Raw genomic sequence first — 22028 nt, forward strand, 5'->3', positions numbered from 1 at the left:
GTATCCAGATCAACTGGGACTTATTATTACTTATTTATTTGTATATATACTTGTCAGGGTGTTGTTTTAGTTTGAGTAGGCTGGCCAACTAATTTTTGAATATAATAAATGTGTACAGTATATGAATTTTTTTAGATAAAGAATATATTGTTGTATTTACAATAAGCTATTCACCTAAGTTTAATATTTGTTCTCTATAGCTATATAAGCTACATTGAAAACTACCCCACCACCCCTCTCTATTGTATTTACCCCACCATGGCTACCGACAATTCAGTTTCTAAATAAAAACCCTCTATAGATGATGTTTTGAGGCTCCTTTAAAGAAGGAAAGGGATAATCGCTGGGTGCGCGCATAATGTTACGTACCTCCCAGTTATTATAATAATTTACTGGATATCCTATTTGCTCAAAACACTGGCCCGAGTTATTGCTGTTGGATCACCACACGGCCATCTTCTTTTTCTGGATCTTCTTCCACACTCTGGTCCGGGGGTGCAAGCCTAGTAGATTAATAAAGGAGAAAACGGCAAGGTTCGCTGCTGGCTTGATGCGTTTCGGGCACAGCTGCCCTTAATCATAAGCTGTGCCCGAAACGCATCAAGCCAGCAGCGTGTTTTAATACGGATAAAATAGATTCCCAATTTTTAAACTACAGTCCGGTGTCTGGAACCTTGCAGTTTCTCCTTTACACTTCACACAGCATGGGGCGCTGAAATATCTCTGCACCCAGCTGGATGCCTGAGGCTGCCGAACTTTATCTTCCATGTGCGGTGAGTCTGAGCGGTTTCTTTTGAACTCTTTAGTAGATTAATAAGCCAAGTGTTCACTCTACTGTGCACAAAAAAAAGCTCCAGGGCTAAAGAGAAAATATAATAATAATAAGAAGAAGATCATAGCATGGTGCTCCTACAGAATTATGAAAAATCACCACGCACCCAGTTGAAGGCATTCAAGTTATTTAAAAATCAATCTAAACAAATTCCCTGGGGTGGTGCAGTTCTTTGCAAACAGAAGCACTGGCCTGAGATATCAGGTAAGTGATTATAATTACTGGGGGTGCCTAACATTTATCACTCCCAGTGATTATAACTTTCCTTTTTCTTTTACTGCACACTTTTCTTAACTACTAGAGCTTTCTTCTATGAATAGTGGCTCACACTGTTATAATTTGCAAATTGAGGAGGTGGTATTGATCTCATGGTTTTACTGGTCTTGATGTAGACTAATGACCTGATAAGTGTTCCAAATCAGGTCATCAGCATTTTCCTTTTTAGAACCAACTGTGGTACAAAGAGTTCAGGTTAGCTGCCTGAAACTGATCTTTGGCCCATACCAAAGATCAAATACTTCTGCTGGAAATCAATTGAAAATAATGGAAGCTTTGTGCATGTGTGGCTGTTATAAGATAGACAGTACAGGGGAAAGAGAGTAACGGTGAGGAAAAAAAAAGAACAGAAAGAAATGTATATATTATGGTTCGGAAGGTTAGGTAGAGGAGGATTCAGACGAGAAAATCAAGAAAGCTTGAAGAAGATCGGAGTTAAGAAAAAAATTAGAGCTATAAAAGCAATATAGTCAAAAACAAATGTGGGTCTTGATCTGAAAATCCAAGCCTTATCCCAGCCAGGCCACATACTGTAGCACCTTAGAGTTTCTATTAAATTTAAATTAGCTTTTTGCCTTGTGCAGTAATGTGTGTATTTTTTGCATTAACTTTAATTCTTTAATTGATCCATTGAGCTCCCACTGACTACAGAAGCTGTGGTTTGGAACAGAACTGGAAATATTTCCATGTTTTACCCACCGCTTAATGTCTTTTTAAATATCTTCATTATCATACATTTGAAATAGCATGTAAAGCATGTAATGTAGCAGGTAAAAAAAAACAAGCATATCGTAATTCAACTCTTGATATTTTAAAAATGTTTTTAATTTATCAACGCAAAATTTGGCACAAATCATATTGTCTTATGCTCTGTGCCTTCATATTTGAAACAAATATTTTAAGACAGCTTATAAATACAAGAACTTCACTATTTCTCAAACAACAGGTCCTGTCCCATTACTGTATATGAATAATAACAAGGCAGAGTATAGACACCAGTCCTAGAGCTTGAATGCCAAGAAACCAAAGCATAAGTCCAAAAAATAACAGAAGCACTGGTTCCACAGTCCTTTCACCAAAGCACATTCGGGAAAAACCAACGCTAAGTAGAATTTTATTCAGTTCACCAAAAAGGGTTCCCAGTTTTTTATAGTCATCCTTGATGTGCTCTTGGTCTGTGCTGTTTTGCTCCGTAGGTACCTGCAAAATGAGAGATAAAATCTTATATTTCTTTTATTTTTAAGAATACTACCCAAAACCTACGTATCCTTAAATGGTTGTGGAACGAACCCCTGAATAACATTTTAACCACTGGTGCCCTTGTCTTCTCCTGCTCTAACTGCAAAATGTTCCTGATGATAGAACGGGTACCTGTAACGGACTTCCTAAAGGGGCTGCCATGTTCAGCTGCATTACTTTTGCCTTCTGGCTCCTTGTTGCTTATCTCTGAGCAAGAGCATCTGCAGTGGAAGGTGGCAGTCTTGTTCTGGCTTACACTATGCATACCCATGGTCAATAATCATACATTAAAGGGGTAGAATTATCAAGGGTCGAATAGTAAATTTGAATTTTTGAGTTTGAAAATTCACACATTCAAATTTTAATCCCCCTATTTGAATGTGAGATTTATCACAACTTTACCATGGAAACAGTCCTAATTCGAATATTCGCCACCTAAAACCTGCTGAGTTCATGTACAAGTCAATGGCAGAAGTCCGCTGAGTCATTCAAGTTTTTTTCGGGGAAAAAAATTAGATTTGTAAGAAATGAATACGATTCTAATTTTTGGGTCGGAACCTTTTGTTCGAATATTAGCCATTCTAATGTTTTCTTAAATAACCTCCCAGTTGAATAGTGAGTATATTCGCATTTAAAAATATTCACATGAATTCGAAATTCAACGTTTGATAAATGGGCCTCTAAGAGAAGTAATACAAATAAGTATTACCCATGGCAATGCAATTGAACAATTAGTGCCATCAAGTAGCTCTTAAAATGTTGCCTATATGTTGCACAATTTTTTGTGTGGCTTCTATAAAGCATTTTCGTATGTAGAACCTCATACCTTACACAATAATGCTCAGTGCTTCCAGGCCTAAGGGTTGCTTTAAAAGCAGTTAGCCAAACTACCACAGTAGTGGTTTGCCAATAACCGCATGCATAAATGTTTATTCTTTTCAGAAAATTAGGCCATCTTGGGCTCAATTATTAGATTTTTATATAAAAAATAGTTAGGCCTAGATACTAGGCCTACAATATCAGCCTGTGTGTGTGTTCTGTCTAATAAGAAAATATAAGGGCAATAGGCCAAAAGCTTGGTACTGGTCTAGTTACCCACAGCAGCCAATCAGTTGTCTTATTTCAAACAGTGGACCAGTGAAATCTATTTGCTGAATAGCTGCTACGGGTTACAGTAAATGGCACACTTATTACATTAACACTTTAACTGGTTATAAGGTTATATGGTGTTAAAAAGAAATCTCTGGTCTGTTTTTGACCTTACAATGTGCCAAAATGAATTTTACTCCATTTTCTGGACTGGCAGCCCATCTGAAGTTCTTGAATAAGTGGATATTATAAAGAAGGGAATTTGCATTGAATTTGAGAGCTACAAAGGGGGAAGACATAAGCTTATTTTATATTTTTATATTTATATATGTTCAGTTAATAAAGGTTTACTTACTCTGTCCATGTCCTGTAATATTTAAGTGCAAACATGTGGATTGGAAGAAAACTGCCAACTATGTAATTGAACTGTGTTAATCAGCATGGGGGGGGGGGAGTTGTTCAACTTTTTAATTTTAATATTAAGAATGATGTAGGCATTGATATTCTGAGACAATTTGAAATTGAAGCCATAAAAAAACCTGTGAAACATGTTCTTATAATTCAAGAGACAGGAGTATCCTGTAAATAATATACTTGTAAATGGTGCTTTGTAATGTCATCAGTTTTAATTGGTACTTAGTGTCACATAACTCACTGTACTATACAAAATTAATCTTGTAAAAATATGAGGATATAAAAAATACCCTTGGGAGTTCCATGACCTATATAAAACATATTTTTATCATTTACACCATAAAATTGAGATTAATTAACGTCTATAATTCAAAGTATTTAATATGTAACCAAATACATAAATTGTTCTTTAAAAGAAACATGGTACATTGATCTGTAGATTTGTTCTGATTCATGAAGTTCTGTTATAGTGAAACAAAATAAGAAGTGTGAAGAAGAGCAACCGTTACTAAACTTAGTGCGCTGTATAACGTTATGAGCCACAATTTCCTGAATACACACACCACCCTTACATAATAAGACTACACCCTTCCCTAAAACCCAGGTGTCAGAGAAAATGAAAGCACCCTATTAGAACTCAATTGAATTTCTCACGTATGTGAAATTGTATTGAAACATGTTTGCTTATCTAGAATAGAACAGTAATAATAAAACACCTTTGTTTTCACACTTTTCTAGGTGACAAAGTACAGAGATGATGAAATGTGACTACTAATAGTGAAAGGGAAGCACTTGTTTGGCCTTCAAATAGGAAAATTAAGGTTGCTAAACTTGACTGTGTGCCATCTCCAGTGATTCCCATTAGCTATTATGAGAAGATATTACTATGACTTTTCCATGACCAGTGGTGTGGCATTATCATTAGCCCTGCATAAAAAGGGTGTAATCAGCAATTCATCAGTTATGTATTTATCACAATAATGTTAAGCAGTTTCTTTTTATACATCAATAAATACAGTGGCAGTGACTGGCACCTAAAATACTCAAATGCTTTGTTGTCCTTTTAGGAAGCTAGCTCCTATCAGTGCAAAGGGTTGTCCGAAACCAGATCAAGAGAAGACAGAGAACTGTGCAAAGAAGTGTCTAGAAAAACACTGAGCACCTTTACTTTTTTTGTTTTTAAACCTTACTTCCCTTTGTATGTGGTCATCCATTATCAGAATTGGTTGGAGCAGTTTAAGCAGATTACGATTTGGTTACATATGTTGCTTCAGAAGGGGCCGTTCAGACATACTGATGTGTAATTCTATAGTAATGGTCACCACCCAGTGGCTCATGAGCAACATGTTGCTCTCCAACTCCTTGGATGTTGCGCCCAGTGGCCTCAAAGCAGGTGCTTATTTTTGAATTCTAGACATGGAGGCAAGTTTTGGTTGCATAAAAACCAGGTTTACTGCGAAACAGAGCCTCCTGTAGGCTGCCATTCCTCATAGGGCTACCAATAGTCAATCACAACCCATAATAAGCACCACCAGGAACTTTTTGCATGCTTTTGTTTCTCGCCAACTTTTTTCCACATTTGAATGGGGCTCACAGGCAGTGACGTAACTAAATATTACTGGGCCCTACAGCAAATTATTTTTCAGGCCCCCACAAAGTCTAGAGGTTGACCTGTTTTACAAATATATATTGAAATAGTATATAAATTTGGGCCTCATGGGGCCCCTATACCTACTGGGCCCCCTTGCAGCCACAGGGTCTGCTTCCTCTATAGTTATGCCACTGCTCACAGGTAAAAAGGTTGGGGATCCCTGTTCTGTAGGAATGCTTTTGGCCTGTAAAGACTGGAAATCTTGTGTATTGTTGCCACGTTTCAGCACATGGATGTAACAGATGCTAAAAGTGAAAGGAAATGCAGTTCCCTTACAGTTTCGCTCAGATCCACTTGTCAGGCAGACTGAAACAACATGAATGCTATTGGCCATCTGAATGGAAAGTCAAATTGCACAATATCAGATTGCTTAAGCTGTACTCTGATCAGACAAATAACTGGCACACAGTTCATTCTGCAGATAGACAACCTTTAGAGCCACATTTGTGGAAAAGTCACCAAAGGAATGTTGAAAGTGGATACGATTTCTTTTATTTCTGATGGCTGCTCAGTGGGGCAAAGCATTTAATTATAGAATGGATTAGGCTGGGAGTGAGAAAATGTATGTATGTATAACATTATTTGTAAAGTGCTATAATGATCCAAAGTGCAATATACATTATATTACTGTATATATAGTATAAGTAGCATAATAAATAGATTAAATACACACACTGAGCTTATATGAGGACAGAGAGCTTAAAGGGATACTGTCATGGGAAACATTTTTTTTTTTTCAAAATGAATCAGTTAATAGTGCTGCTCCAGCAGAATTCTGCACTGAAATCCATTTCTCAAAAGAGCAAACAGATTTTTTTATATTTAATTTTGAAATCTGACCTGGGGCTAGACATATTGTCGATTTCCCAGCTGCCCCAAGTCATGTGATTTGTGCTCTGATAAACTTCAATCACTCTTTACTGCTGTACTGCAAGTTGGAGTGATATCACCCCACTCCCTCCCCCCCCCCCAGCAGCCAAACAAAAGAACAATTGGAAGGTAACCAGATAGCAGCTCCCTAACACAAGATAACAGCTGCCTGGTAGTTCTAAGAACAACACTCAATAGTAAAAACCCATGTCCCACTGAGACACATTCAGTTACATTGAGAAGGAAAAACAGCAGCCTGCCAGAAAGCATTTCTCTCCTAAAGTGCAGGCACAAGTCACATGACCAGGGGCAGCTGGGAAATTGACAAAATGCCTAGCCCCATGTCAGATTTCAAAATTGAATATAAAAAAATCTGTTTGCTCTTTTGAGAAATGGATTTCAGTGCTGAATTCTGCTGGAGTAGCACTATTGACTGATGTGTTTTGAAAAAAACATGTTTTCCGATGACAGGATCTGTCATCGGATCTGCATACCATTGTGTTTGGGCAACAGTATCACTGAAGCGCTATACTACCTGGAGCATAAATAGGGATATTGCCTAATTCACATCACTGATATTACAGGAACAGATAAGCATGGTGCTATGGTGACTTCACTCTAATAATAACCACAGGAAAAGTCATAATAGCACTACACTTCATTAACAGCATTAATATATATAAGGCTAAGATACTTGCAAAGGCCAACGACAGCCTGATGTAGAAAAAAGACTGGCAAATTACCAGTTGCCCAAATCACTAAGCAACAATTTACTCACCAAAGATCTACTGGGTAAACATGTAGTCTAAAAGCTATTTTTAAAGGGCATCAAGTGGGGGATCAGTTCTGGTTTTACACTGTGACCCCACCCAGTAAAACTAAAAGCAGAGGCTGCAGCAGGCTATACATTTAATTTAATTAAGTACCTGAAGTACAAAAGATTTACCACATCCATAGGGGGTTATTTTCAAAATCTGATTTTATCTCACCATTTTCTGCTACAAACTCCGATCAAATCTGCTTGGGTTTTTTACACTTATTTATTACATTCTCCTGGGAAAAAAAGCAGATTTTCAAGTTTTTTTCTGATTTTTCACCCGAAAACTCAGCTTTCTTATGCTTTTTTGCGGAAAACTTGGGGGTATTGTACAAAACCCCCCCAAAAAAATCATTGGGACTTCCCATTGACTTATATGTAGGGATGCACTGAATCCAGGATTCGGCCAGGATTTGGCCATTTTCAGCAGGATTTGGCCAAATCCTTGTGCCTGGCCATACCGAATTATTACGTGACTTTTCGCGGCACTATTTCCCCTTCCCCCTCACTGATTTGCATATGCAAATTAGGATTCGGTTCGGTATTCGACAAATCTTTCACAAAGGATTCGGGGGTTTGCCGAATCCAAAAAAGTGGATTTGGTGCATCCCTAGTTATTTGCAACCTCGACAGGTCTGAGATGCCGGGTTTTCTGATTCTGACTTTTCCATCTTCGGGGTTTAAAAATTTTTTTTATAAAAAAAAAATAAAAAAAATACATCACAAATGTTTTGGGATTTTTGCATTCGGAGTTTAGTAATTAACCCCGTAGTGTAATAATACTAAACATACTAAGGTATTTAGCTGCAGCACAGTTATTTTATCTTGCAATACTGATATTACATTGTCAGAAGTGCTAGCTTTGCAGGAAAGGCCAATCTGGCATTGTCTGGCACACCTCCATAGCTTTTTACTTTGTTTCTAAACTCCTGCCAGCTACACAACCCAGAAAACTCTCCTAGACAGATCCAGATCACTTAATAGATATGACTCAGCTATTTCCTTCAGTGACTCGGCTATGAGTCAGGCTCCACGGTAGGAAACAATTATTGCTGGAATAAAGCATAGTTTCTGTTACGGATATAATATAGCTAAGGAACTTGGGGAACGCACAGTTTAATTTGTATGGATAGTATATGAAATATTTACCTTCTTCTCCTGACTCTTTCTAGCTTTCAAAAGGGAGGTCACTGACCCCATCTAAAAACAAATGCTCTGTAAAGCATTGCTACTTTTTATTACTCATCTTTCTGTTCTGACCCTCCCATATTAATATTCCATATTCTCATTCAAATCAATGTATGGTTGCTATAGTAATTTGGACCCTAGCAACTAGATTGCTGAAACTGCAAACTGGAGAGCTTCTGAACAAAAAGCTAAATAACTCAAAAACCACAAATAAAAAATGAAAACCAGAGGACTATAAAACTACACAGCAATGAACAGATATTAAAAAAGTCCAGGTCACCTGTGAGACACTGATCTACTGCTACCACAAAATACAGTAGTTTGCCTTTTTTTCACATTAGTACATTAAGGTCTTAAAAATGGCAACATTACTATTTTTACTGTGCTATATCTAATTGACATTCCTAACAAGGATATTGTATATATGTTTTAAGAAGAAATAAAACAGTTACAGGTATTCTTTATTCATAAAATTGTAGGTAAAGTTGTTGTTCCGTGTTAGCCAGTAAAAATCTTACAGGGAAACCCTTTTGAAATAAAAAATAAAGTGGTATAAAGTGATACCTCTTATTGGCTAACTAAGATAATCATAGCAAACTTTCAGAACATTTAAGTTCCGATTTCAAGCGGATTACAATGAAGTTGTGTTCTCTGATATACAGTGTATATATATATATATATATATATATATATATATATATATATATATATATATATATATATATATATATATATATATATATATATATATATATATATAGTATATCAGAGAACACAACTTCATTGTAATTACCTTATCTGCTTGTCTCTTGCAGATCCCCTTGTAAATGACTTTAACACATAGTGATATTCTCTTTTGTGTTGGTCATTTGAGCTGAATATTGTATATATATACATATATATATATATATATATATATATATATATATATATATATATATACATATATACAGGGCCGCCATTAGAAATCACGGGGCCCCGTACAACAAAATTTTTGGGGCCCCCTGGGCCCCGCCCACACTGACGACCAAGCTCCGCCCCATATCCCGCCCACATCGCAGTTAAAAGACCACACAGACATCAGCGCTAAAAAAGTAACCCCCCCCCCACACAAGTTGTAAAAAGCTATTGATGGTCAGGGCCCCCTTATAAAAAAATTGGGGCCCCAAAAAAAAAAAAATTAAAATTTTTTTTTTTTTAAAAACATTGGTGGCAGGGGCCCCCTGTTAAAAAAAACTTGGGGCCCCAACAAAAAAAAATGTAAAATGTAAATGTAAAAAAAAAAACATTGGCGGCAGGGGCCCCCTTATAAGTTAAAAACAAATTGGGGCCCCAAAAAAAAAAATTTTTTGAAAAAAAAATTTTTTTGAAAAAAAAAAAAAATGGTGGCAGGGGCCCCCTTACAAGTTAAAAACAAATTGGGGCCCCAAAAAAAATTTAAAAAAAAAAATTTTTTTTTGAAAAAAAAAAAAAAAACTGGTGGCAGGGGCCCCCTTACAAGTTAAAAAAATTTGGGGCCACCAAAAAGAAAATTAATTTTTTTTTTTTTAAAAAAACAATGGTGGCAAGGGGCCCCTTACGAGTTAAAAAAAAAATTGGGGCCCCAAAAACAAAAGTTTTAAAAAAAAGATTGGTGGCAGGGGCCTATAGAATATTAAAATAATACATTGGTGGCCAGGGGATTAAAAAAAAAAACACACAAACTGGTGTTCAGTAGAATTGAACTCATGGCTTCAGTACTTCAACTTCGCCTCCTTTCGTGACTTCGGGTCTTTTCACCGCTTCAGGACTTCGGCTTCGGCTGTTTTCGTGACTTCGGGTCTTTGCGCTGCTTCAGGACTTCGGCTTCGGCTGTTTTCGTGACTTCGGGTCTTTTCGGCGCTTCGTGACTTCGGGACTTCGGCTTTTTCCGTGACTTCGGGTCTTTTCGTCGCATCGGCTTCGGCTTTTCGGCACTTCCGCATTCGGCACTGAAGAGGCAAGACGTACGGCTCGGGCGCTCGTAAGGGGGGCCCGGATCTTCAAAAAAATGCAGCGCTGCCGGGCCCCCCTTCATGCCCGGGCCCGGTACGCTTGTCCCCCCTGTCCCCCCCTGATGGCGGCCCTGCATATATATACATACATACATACATACAAACAATATTCAGCTCAAATGACCAACACAAAGGAGAATATCACTGTGTTAAAGTCATTTACAAGGGGATCTGCAAGAGACAAGCAGATAAGGTAATTATGTGGACTAAGAACTGCATCCACCAGGTCAGATATACAAACGTGTGGATCTGGACTGGGAGAACATATGGAATTCCTGTTATTCCACACTCCATTAATTCAGCCCTAATTTATATTCAGCCTCTTTGACCCACATTATCTTGTACCTTATCTGCTTGTCTCTTGCAGATCCCCTCGTAAATGACTTTAACACCTTACACACAGATTGATATTCTCCTTTGTGTTGGTCATTTGATCTATGAGCTGAATGTTGTGTATATATACCAGAGAATAGAGTCCTGCACGGAACCAATTTGTTAAACCCGAACCTGCAACACGCATACTTACCTGATTGGACCCGCAAATACCTTATCAGCAACCCGATTCGCTGACCATCAAGAAACAGGAAGTGCTGTCATTATAAACCGGAAGTGACATCATTAGACGTGATCAGTAAAAAAAAGGAGTAAAACTTGATATTGAGAAAACCCGCAAACCTGGAGAACCGCTGACCCGCATCTAAACCCGCTCCCGACCTACTGCAGGACTCTACCAGAGAACACCACAGCTTCATTGTCAGCTTGAAAATGGAACTAAAATGCTCTGAGCTTGCTATGATTATCTTAGTTAGCCAAATCACCTTTATACCACTTTTATTTCAAAAGGGTTGCCCTGTAACATAATTCATAAAACCAACCTACTTGATGACATGATATTGGTACTGGGCAAATTATTCTTTTTTTTTTTTTTTTAAAGGTTTTATTTTGTTTTATTACATTTAGAACAACAACATAGACACAAGAAAGAAAGAGGTATACACTGTGTCTTCATACCAAAAAACATAGGAATACAAATATGCATTTTAGTATGAGAATATCCTACTACAGAATCCAGATATTCCTGACTTGCAAGGTGCCAAGCATTAACATCACATTACTGACAGATCGTTAATTGTGGGCAAATTATTCTTACTATAGTCTGAGGTGCAGCTCTAATTCTAAGCTGTAGAAGCCATTACGTAAGATGTGTATTGCTGCCAAATGCATCAGTAGAGCAGTTCATGCACTAAATGTAACTTTGAGCCTTTAGTGCCACTTTAGATATGCACGAAGTGGAGATTGTTTGAAATTACAGTTTTAAATAACAATTTTTAAGGGTTAAAATTGGCAGTTTCTGTGCAGCTTGGCTGTTAGCACTCCATATCTAATCTTTTACATACCATAGGCATACATGTGAGGATTGCAACAACTAAAAATATCTAGCAAATGACTAGAGCATATCTAGAGCATTAGGAAAAGTACACAGCATGTAAATTAGAAGCCATGGCTTGTTAAACACAGTAACAAAATATTGTGATATATTTTGATAGCCCCTTTTTCATGTCCTAAAATGAGTCTGTTAGAAGAAAAAAAATGTTGCTACATGTTTTATACAGGAAAAAACAGAACAAAGAGTTTAGCCTACGCTGGGCTAGGAGGAAAAGAGCTCTATACAAAATCCCTTGCTAACTTTATAGAATCATGGGGAAGTTTCACTGATAAGTTCACTTTTCTGCTTTCTTTTTTTTTTTTTACACACACTTAGGGGCAAATTTACTTAAGGTCGAATATCGAGGGTTAATTACCGAAAAGATTTACCGCAATTCGTTCCATTTGAAGGATTTTAATCCATCGATCAAACGATTTTTCTTCGACCAAAAAATGCTAGCATTCAAATAGAAGGTCCTATGGGGACCTTCCCCATAGGCTAACATTGACTTCGGTAGCTTTTAGGTGGCGAACTAGGGGGTCGAAGTTTTTTCTTAAAGAGACAGTACTTCAACTATCAAATGGACGAATAGTCAAACGATTTTTAGTTTGAATCATTCGATTCAAAGTCAAAGGTTGAAGTCGAAGTAGCCCATTCGATGGTCGAAGTAGCCAAAAAAAAATTCAAAATTCTAAGTTTTTTTCCTCTATTCCTTCACTCGAGCTAAGTAAATGGGCCCTTATATTTCAGCAATTTTTTGTTCCTCTTTCCTTCGGCCTGATAATTAAGGGGGAGGAGTTAACTAGGTAAATTCTCACCAAGCTTCAATAAGTTGGTGACTGCACAGTGAGTGTTTTATGTGATATAAATTTTGCATGTGTATTAGGGGTGGTTCACCTGTAAGTTAACTTTTAGAGGAACACTTATCAAAAGGTCGAATTTTGAATTAATGTGAGTTTTTAAAAACTCACATAAATTCGAAATTTATTAAAAAAATCTAATTTTTCAGACTCAGATGAATGAAATCAACCCGAAAACTCAAATCGATTTAGAATCAATTTAATTTCGGAGAAAAAAAACTTGAATATTGGGAAGGCTGCAAACAACTCTAAGTTGATCCCTGGACGTCTCCGATTGACGTAAACAGCAATTTGACAGGTTTTAGGTGGCGAATAGTCGAATTCTAGTTCTTAAAGGGCCAGAGTATGATAAATCTTGAAAATCAAATTTTTTAAAAATCGGATTTGAATAACCCTCTAGTCAAATTTGACAGTTTTGACCATAACATTTTTTAAAAATTCTAATTTTTAATTGATAAAACTGCCCCTTAGTATGTTATAGAATTGCTAATTCTAAGCAACTTTTAAATTGGTCTTCATTGTTTCTTTTGTATTGTTTTTTAATGATTTGCCTTCTTCTGACTCGTTTCAGTTTTCAAATGGGGGGTCACTGACCCCATCTAAAAACAAATGCATTGTTATTGCTACTTTTTTATTACTCATCTTTCTATGGTTTATCATTCAAAAAAATATGACCCTTCTTGCTAAAAAGAGAAAAAGTTGAAAGTCTATATATACTATATTAAGCTCATTTTGGGACACCAAATTTTATTTTGCCTCTTGTATTTTTACAGTTACATAAAAGTAGACTAGAGCAGAGTATGCACACTTAATATACATTTATATGTATTATATTCATATAAATTCTGAGCACTAACTGCTCATGTGAGAATATAACTACAATGAATCAGTTCCTGTTAATTAAAGACACACCTTTCACAAGGCACACATGATTAATGTCATATTTAAAAATAGTGGAAGGTTTAAATGATAGTTTTGTGTGCTACATAGCCTAACCATACTCTTACCATATTAAAATTTCTATTTTAGTAGCTGACTAATGCCTTTGATATATTATTAAAGGTAATTGCACGGTTAATAAAATGAAACATAAAATTATGGGAATTTTTTTCCCTGCCAAAAGGTTCTCTGTGCATTGCAACCTCAAAGTCAGCAAACATCTCTAAACTTTTTTAGGAATCTTTAGAATTGGCAGTGTGTATTGAATGGACCTCAACACTAATGCTGCCTGGACTTCTATGTAAATGTGTTGTACAATGTGATGCTTCTGGTGACTACATAAACAGAATAGATGGATGTTAAATGCACTTCTGCTCCACCATACATTTGAGATCTCATTACTGTGTTTCTTTTTATCCAGTTTGGATTCCTCTGGGGCCTATTCCTGACTAAATTCACATCCACAGAATACAAGCACAGTGCATTTCAACAACAGACACAGGCAAAAAGTCATAATAACTATGTATTATCTAGCAATTTCCCAAGGGGGTGCAAAGTTAAAAGGGATCAAATCAGTGTATGCAAGTGATGTGTGTTAGGTGTGGGTAGGGCAACATATTAAACCTTACACCTGCTGCTGTATAAGCCAAAGTAGTTTCTCAGGAGGCAACTTCATATGTTGTACCACCAGCAATTTACATTATAGCAGCTCAAAAACCAGTGCAATTTATTCTATGACATGAGAACCTAATTTTGACATTTTCATCAAATCATCATTTTTCTGCTTGATGCTTTGTGTCCCTAAGCTTAGGTTCTCAACAGATGCCCAGTGCACACTGAGCATGTGCAGTGTCACTGACACTCCAAAATCCAAGATGGTGACCGCCTATACACAACACAAAGCCTGAATCATTACAGTTATAGAGATTCTGACTTAACTTGGTGCTATAAGTTCAGTATTTAAATCATGGCATTTCTACCCATATTTGTTTTTAGGGTTTCGTTTTTACAAGCATAGGCTATATAAGGCTACAGTGCCATAGCATTGCATAATGTGTTCGTAATATCATGTGATTTGTTTCTTACTACCCCTAGTGATTTTCCTGGCTCCTCAAAAATAATCACTTAAGAGGTGCATGCAATTAATCAGATTATATACAACATTTCATAGCCAGAAGGAGAGAAGTATACAGTAGGTGCTATTTTAAGCATAATTAAAACTTGCCTAATTAATTGAATGTCAGTGGTAAAGATGTTCCTTAGAGAGAAGCTGTCCCACCTGAATTCATATCTGCTTTTGCCAACAACAAATGAAATTTCCAGAACACCTTTTATGGCTGGAGATTCAACTGGTTATAGTATAAAAAGTTAATTATAAAAGGTCTCCATGGGTTCTATGAATGTATTGGGGAGGATGGTGATATTTAAAGACAGGACACTAACTGCGTTAATCATCTTTTCACTGTAACACAATATGTGCCAGTCGACAGAGCTTATTGTGTTACCTCTAATTCACATATTTGTTTGGAGAGGTGCTTCTTTTAGCACATTTATGTAATAGTTTCCTCTATCAACTGCACTTTTACTACCAAGCACACAATATGCAATAATCGTAGCAATAATCATATTTTTTTGTTTCACTAAAATGTGTTTGAAGTTACCATATAAATACATATCAACAAATGCTGTTAAATTAAAAAAAGGAGACAAAAGGGGACCAATTTTAGCAAACTGCACTAATTGCTGATTAGTTGCTACTGGTAAATACACTGATGCATGTGTGCACCAATCAAAATGTATTATTATACAAGACCTAACAAAAATGATTTGGAAACAGAAAATGATGCACATATTGCCAGCATTATGAACATCAGCAAACAAATGTTGCTCCTCTTAAAGAATAATATAGTGATGTTAGTTCTGCTTTTAGAAATGTTTAGTATGTGTGTGACAGAATAAGACAAGATGTAAAAAAGAAACATGGCAGCTCTCAACAGGACTGCCATCAGGGCACCATACTTCTAGGTTAAAAGAGCCCTTCCCCATGGTGCCCCAGTTATTATCCCACTGGTCACCTAGGTGGAGGTAGGGTTGCCACCTTTTAGTTCTGGCCCTACTGGCTGGTGACATAGAGGTAGGGGCGGGCCAGATAGGGGCGGGGTTGTGACGCTTCAGGGGGCAGCGTCAAGAAGTTTCGATGCCGGTTTGGCCAGGTAGGGACTGCAGTGCTTGGATTAGTCGAGTAGGGGAGCTGAGAGAGGCAGATCTATATAGGGGTGGAACAATAGGTATAACAAATCTACTGGCTAATACATTGATGGTGAATACCGGCTTTGGCTTTCACAGGCCAGGTGGCAACCCCAGGTTATTAGGCAAGACCAGGTTGTGCTGCATGTTTTTTTTAATTACTGAGAGCACTTAAAACTGAATCAGTCAGATTTATCTTTTGAGTCAATCAGGTTGTGCAAGCATGTGTGCTTTTCCAAACTACTGTATACCCATAATATACATACTTGCGTTGCCAAATCAAAGAGGTAGAAAGAAAAACAGATGTCATTTCTCTCATTACTGACTGCACGGTATTAAAAATTTCTGTCACTCAGATTTAAAGCGCAAGTGTTCCTAGCATTAGAATATTATCACAATTTCAGCCTTAGTGAACAGCTCCATATTCGCTGGTGAAGGGATTTACCAGATGGTGAAGGGATTTATCAGATTAATAATAGGTAAAATGAACAGTACTAAACGTTTCTTGGCCTTTTTCAACTGATTTTGCTTTGCCATGCTGTGTTCTCCCCATTACAATTTTTTTTTTGTTCATATCAGCACCTTTGCCTTCCCTTTTCTATTGTGCTCTTCTTGGCAGTTTTCTGTTCTGCTTTCAAATTTTTGTTGTACTTTTGTGTGTTTTCCACTTTTTGTTTCAATCATTCCTGATCGCTTTAGTACTAATATTTATTTATACCTTTTGCCTACTACTTCACATGTCTGAAACTAATGTGTCTTGGCTTATTTATGAGGAGCAGTTCCCTGTTTTGCGGCTGGTATTTGTGGGGTGCATGTGTACTCCTTAGGAAGAGTGGTGTTTCGATCAAAACTCAAGTCAACTTTAGCATAAATACTGAGGCAGAATAACAAAAATGGGAAAAAAAAGCTGCACTGTGGGTTAAAAAAACATGGCGTCTTGGGCTCTAAATTGCACTTTGCACACTGAATTTGTAATCACTTTTGCACGCAAATGAGCTCTATAGTGTTTGTAGATGCGTGATTAATTGAAAAGGACAATTTCCAAGTGTCTACTCACAATTCTTGAGGTTTAGTCAAATATTTCTGGTTTGTAAGGAATGTTGTGTGTCTATATACTGTGTTTTAGAAAGTGTTTACTGTAATAACAGAGCACAAATATCAAAACAAAGTAAAAAAACTAAACACAACTTAAAAAAAAAAACACAAATGCCCTCTGATAAGTCAAGACACCCTCTTGGTCTAAGTGAATAGTGTATGCAGTCATCTAGATGAACTCTGAAAAGAACTCTGGGAGAATCAGTCTGCAGCCAACGGTCAGCAGAAACAACCTAGGGAATTCTAACTGGGTGAGCACAGTAGAAGTTATATAAAAAGTTATAGTTGCACCTCACTGAAATAAGCTGTAGTTTGTGTTAACATGGGCAAAACATGATACCAGACTAACTTTATGTACCCACATGGCTATGTTTAATGTAAACTGTTATGCAAAGGAAAGGGGGAGTTGCAAATACACAAACAGATATAGTACAAAGCAAAGTTTCATACGATATTTGGTGTGTACATGGCAGAAGATGAGACCGCCAATATAAGCAAAAGACTTGCATATCGGTCGTCACGTTGGCCGGCCAAGTCGGAAATCGAACATCAGCTAGTGCTTGTTGCTGAATCATCAGGCACAGGTAGAATTCTATTGTTTCTACCTTTATATAACTGACCATCCAGCTCTAAATGTCTGTATTGAAAATGAAAGATCTTTCCTGCAACAAAGATTGTAACTGTTACATGCATGGCCACGAAAGTCATTTACCATTAGGGGGTGCCAAATGTTAGGCACCCCCAAGTGAATGTATTTACTCACCCGAAACCCTGAGTCGGTGCTCCTATCAGCAGAAAACTACACCGACCCAGGGTTATTCCAGTGAGCACAACTGAGCCTCTTCTTTCTTCAAATTTCCCAGGGCAGACTCATGAAAAAGCAGTATTTTTAGTTAAAGTTCGGCTTTTCACCCTAATGCGCATGCGCAGCCGCGTGAAGAAAGAAGAAGCTGGAAGAGGAGTGCTCCGTGGTGCTCGCTGGAATAACCCCGGGCCGGCGCTCCTATCAGCCAAAAACTGCACCGGGCCGGGATTATTTACTTCAGGTAAGTAAATACTGTACATTTACATGTACTGCCTAACATTTGGCACCCCCAAGTGGTAAAAAAAACTTTCCTTCTCCTTTAAGACCCAGAGTATATGGAAAATAGACAGTAACATTTTGAAGGTTCTGTAGCCCAAATAGAAATAGGACACTTGCATATAGACTTTGTCCATTATTAGGGATGCACCGCATCCACTATTTTGGATTCGGCCGAACCCCCAAATCCTTTGCGAAAGATTCGGCCGAATACCGAACCGAATCTGGTTTGCATATGCAAATTAGGGGTGGGAAGGGGAAAATATCTTTTACTTCCTTGTTTTGTGACAAAAAGTCACGCGAATTCTGTCCCCACCCCTAATTTACATATTTCGGCCGAATCCAAATCCTGCTGAAAAAGGCAGAATCCTGGCCGAATCCTGGATTCGGTGCATCCCTATCCATTATACACTTTGAAACAGACACAGCACAGGTAATAACCTGGTTGCAATGTTGCTCTGTGCAGTCGTTCAGGCCTCAAAATGAAACATTTTCTGGTGTACAAATAACTGGTGATTGGCGGTTCTCCTTGGTCCCACACCATCCTATAAAAACTTTTTAAGAAGCTGTTCCACAGTCGCTTTTGGCTGGTGTCAGAACTATTTCTTGCCACATTAGGGTTGCCCTGGTGAGAGCCATCATGTCAATTTAATGAAAAAATGCAGGGATGTTTCTTTTTAGTAAGGTTAATTCTGAAGTATAGGTTGGTGAGATGCTTTGTTCTAATGTTATGGCTTACTAAATAAGAACAAGCATTCTGTCATGACCGCTGGAGTGCACTTTAATTACAGTCTCTGGGTGGTGCTATCATATAAGAGTAATCAAGATCCCCTCTAATACAAAACTTTTAAATTAAACAAGATATATTTTAAAAAAGCTCAAAGTAAGCCCCAAGATATGTGTGTGTCGATTAGAGGAAGAAAATAGTCACCAGCATAGAACCAACCAGGAATTACAGGTGATTGTAGTAATACCCCCATATAAGACATAGTTCCAGTAAACTATTTGTCTTTCCAGTGTATTTTAAAGAATAATATTATCCCAAACTACAGAACAATAATCAGGAAGTTTGCATGAACCTTTAGTCGTGGTTTATCTACCATTCTGTTACAGCTATAAAACATTCAAATTGAATGAAATGCTGCAGAACGAGTTCTTACACTATTATTAGTGTTACATGACGCAAATACAAACAAACTCATTCCTAAGATAAAGTGTGTGTTTATATCTGAGAGTGCAAAGGTATAATTGAAAAGAACAATTTGGCAGCATAGGTCTACTCTAGAACAACAATATAGTAATCTCATTAAAGGAACAGTAACACCAAAAAATGTAAGTGTTTTAAAGTAATGAAAATATCATGTAGTGTTGCCCTGCACTGGTAAAACTGATGTGTTTGCTTCAGAAACACTACTATAATTCATATAAACAAGCTGCTGTAGAGCAATGGCGGAAATTGAAAAACGGCTATATGGCACAGGTTAACTAATGGATAACAGATAAAGACATTATTTGCTATCTGCTGTGTAACCTGAGCCTTTTCTCCTTTGAATGGCTGCCCTCATTGCTACACCATTGCAGCTTATTTATATAAACAATAGCAGTGTTTCTTAAGCAAACACAGCAGTTTTACTCGTGCAGGGCAACACTGCATTATATTTTCATTACTTTAAAACACTTGTTTTTTCATGTTACTGTTCCTTTAATCATGCTGCCAACAGTATCATACCCCTTCCATAATCTTTGCCAAGTAACCCCTTTTACTGACTTACTACAGTCCTTAAAGGGGTGATTCAACTTCAAGTAAACTTTTAGTATGTTACAGAATGGCCAATTCGAAGTAACTTTTCTATTGGTCTTCGTGATTTATTTATTATAGTTTTCGAATTATTTGTGATTGTATTCTCTCTCTCCTGCTTTCAAGTAGGGGTCCCTGACCCCATTTAAGCAACTAATACAGTGAAAGGCTACAAATATATTGTTCCTGCTACTTTGAATTACTCATTTTTCTATCCAGGCCTTCTTCTATTTATATTCCAGTCTCTCATTTAATTAAAAAGCCTCACATAATAAAAAATGAAGACCGGTTGCAAGCTGTTTTAGAATATCACTCTCTACATCATACTTAAAGTTGATTTGAAGGTGGACAAACCCTTTTAATGACAGAGGGCTATTAGCTGTGAGAATCAGCACAGCATCCCTAGTCATCTTAAAACTGCTCCCTGAGGTTTCCCCATAAGAAGCACGGCTCATACAGTCTGAAGGGAAAAGGCCCACAGTTTCAGCCTACTCTATTTTAAATATTCTTTTAAATATTTTCCAAAAAGGGCTTTTTGCACATGGGAAATAACTGTAGGGCTTTTTAAGTGAGTGGGATGAAAAGAATAATATAGAGAACATGGGGCTGATATGGAACAGTGTAAGTTAGTGCTGGATGCAGGAAGCAGACTCAGAAAGTACTAAATGCTCAGGAGATATAGGGGGTATAGGTAGATAACACGTTTCCATATATGTATTATAAAGTCTGTGTCCCAAAGTTTAGAGGCCTAAAATAATTTTGCTGTGGGGTAGTTACACAACTGTCCCTATAGTGAGGTCTGTGGTGCCTGGGACACTGTCTAGTAGAGTAAAACTGGTCACTACTCCTCTGTTGGGCCTGAGAAGTCAGAACTATATCCTGAGTGTGACATTTCTACATATCAAAGTGTCCCCTAATGATCCCATATGGCTTCACAAACCCCACCAAAGGACTGGAGCCCGCCTACTACACATGGAGCAAAACATTCCACCCGAGTGAGGGGGGTGTCACAGGATTCCTTTTAGCCATTCATCCCACACTGACTGTGCAGCAGGAGGAGGGTACCGTGTAACTGTGCTCTCTCACCTGTGTGTTGTGTGCAGTGTCCGGGACATGTACACTATTGCCATTCAACGTCTCTGCACATCTTCGCTGTTCCTCCGGGTACCCTCTTGTAGAGCTACTTTGTTCCTCTATGGACCTGCCAACCATACGCTCCATGTTCTTCTGTCAGTGCTGGTGTGCGCTCATTCCCTCTAATAGCGCGCTATCCCCCAAGGGAAGGATTCCAGACACGCCTCTTGTACTTACACAACCGCGCCCCACAGCTCTAGTCGGAGACCGACCGAGATAGAAGCAAGAAACCTCCGTGCCACCCGCACATGAAAAAGAAGCGCTGGTATTTGCGCTAGAGTTGGTTTGTCTGCCAGGCTGGGCGCTTAGTGAATCCGGGACAGGAACACAAGCGTTTCCTGCGGTAACAGCTGCACGGGGCGGGGGCGCGCTTGGAGCCGAGCACGCGAGCTGGATGTGTTTATTCAGCAGTTCAGACAGAGCTTGTACTGTGTGTGCCAGGCCGAAATGTGGAGACCAGAAGGGCTTCCTGCTCATAATAACCCACCGGCCCGGCCTTATTAGGAGTGCCAGGCACAGGATTGCCAGGTTGGCGGTCTTCTAGCCAAATTGGGCTACTAATTTAAAGCCTGGGATGGTTTTGAAAGTAAAAACCAACCAAGATACGGATTTTTGGGCTACTTTTTGGGCCTTTGGCTGTTTTGTACTTTGAAAACCAGCCAAAGTCATTTCTTGCCCTAATGTTCAAGCCTGTCTCCCAAAGCATGTTGGGTAATGTAGTTTTTGTTTAATAATTTGCCAACTGCCAAGTTTAATGTACGACTACAATACCCAGCATGCAATGGGACTGACTTGTGTCAGTCCCATTGTCAGGAGTTACCAGATTTTAGCCTCTGTACCCCAGTCTCTCATCACATTCTCACGTTTTCTGGTGACTTTCCTCAATATCAGACAATTTTGGGGCAAAAATCTGCTGGCCACCAAAATGTCTAGAGGTTGACCTGTTTTTCCAATATTTATTGAAATTGTATATGTGTTCGGGTCTCATGGGGCCCCTATACTGCCTGTGCCCCCTCTGTAGTTACACCCCTCGTGACTG

At 38.1% G+C, this 22028-nt stretch overlaps 1 protein-coding gene across 1 annotated transcript; it reads right to left on the reverse strand.

Annotated features, from left to right (window-relative positions):
* Positions 1 to 1911: 1911 nt before the first annotated feature.
* On the reverse strand, positions 1912 to 21471 carry fam241a.L (family with sequence similarity 241 member A L homeolog). The gene is made up of 2 exons (XM_018251297.2): positions 20942 to 21471; positions 1912 to 2308 (listed from the first exon to the last, which is right to left on the reverse strand). The coding sequence occupies exons 1-2, from the start codon at positions 21074 to 21076 to the stop codon at positions 2066 to 2068; spliced, it is 378 nt and encodes a 125-aa protein (XP_018106786.1). The 5' UTR covers positions 21077 to 21471; the 3' UTR covers positions 1912 to 2065.
* Between the last annotated feature and the right edge of the window lie 557 nt (positions 21472 to 22028).

The sequence above is a fragment of the Xenopus laevis genome, chromosome 1L (genome assembly GCF_017654675.1).
Source record: "Xenopus laevis strain J_2021 chromosome 1L, Xenopus_laevis_v10.1, whole genome shotgun sequence".
Taxonomy (NCBI): Eukaryota; Metazoa; Chordata; class Amphibia; order Anura; family Pipidae; genus Xenopus; species Xenopus laevis.

Bases quoted from the DNA above. Each gene is read 5' to 3' on its own strand.
- fam241a.L (XM_018251297.2), bottom strand. From the start codon at position 21,076: ATGGAGCGTATGGTTGGCAGGTCCATAGAGGAACAAAGTAGCTCTACA. The intron at 2,309-20,941 runs GTGAGAGAGCAC...CTCATTTTGCAG, and splicing joins ACACTGCACACAACACACAG to GTACCTACGGAGCAAAACAG.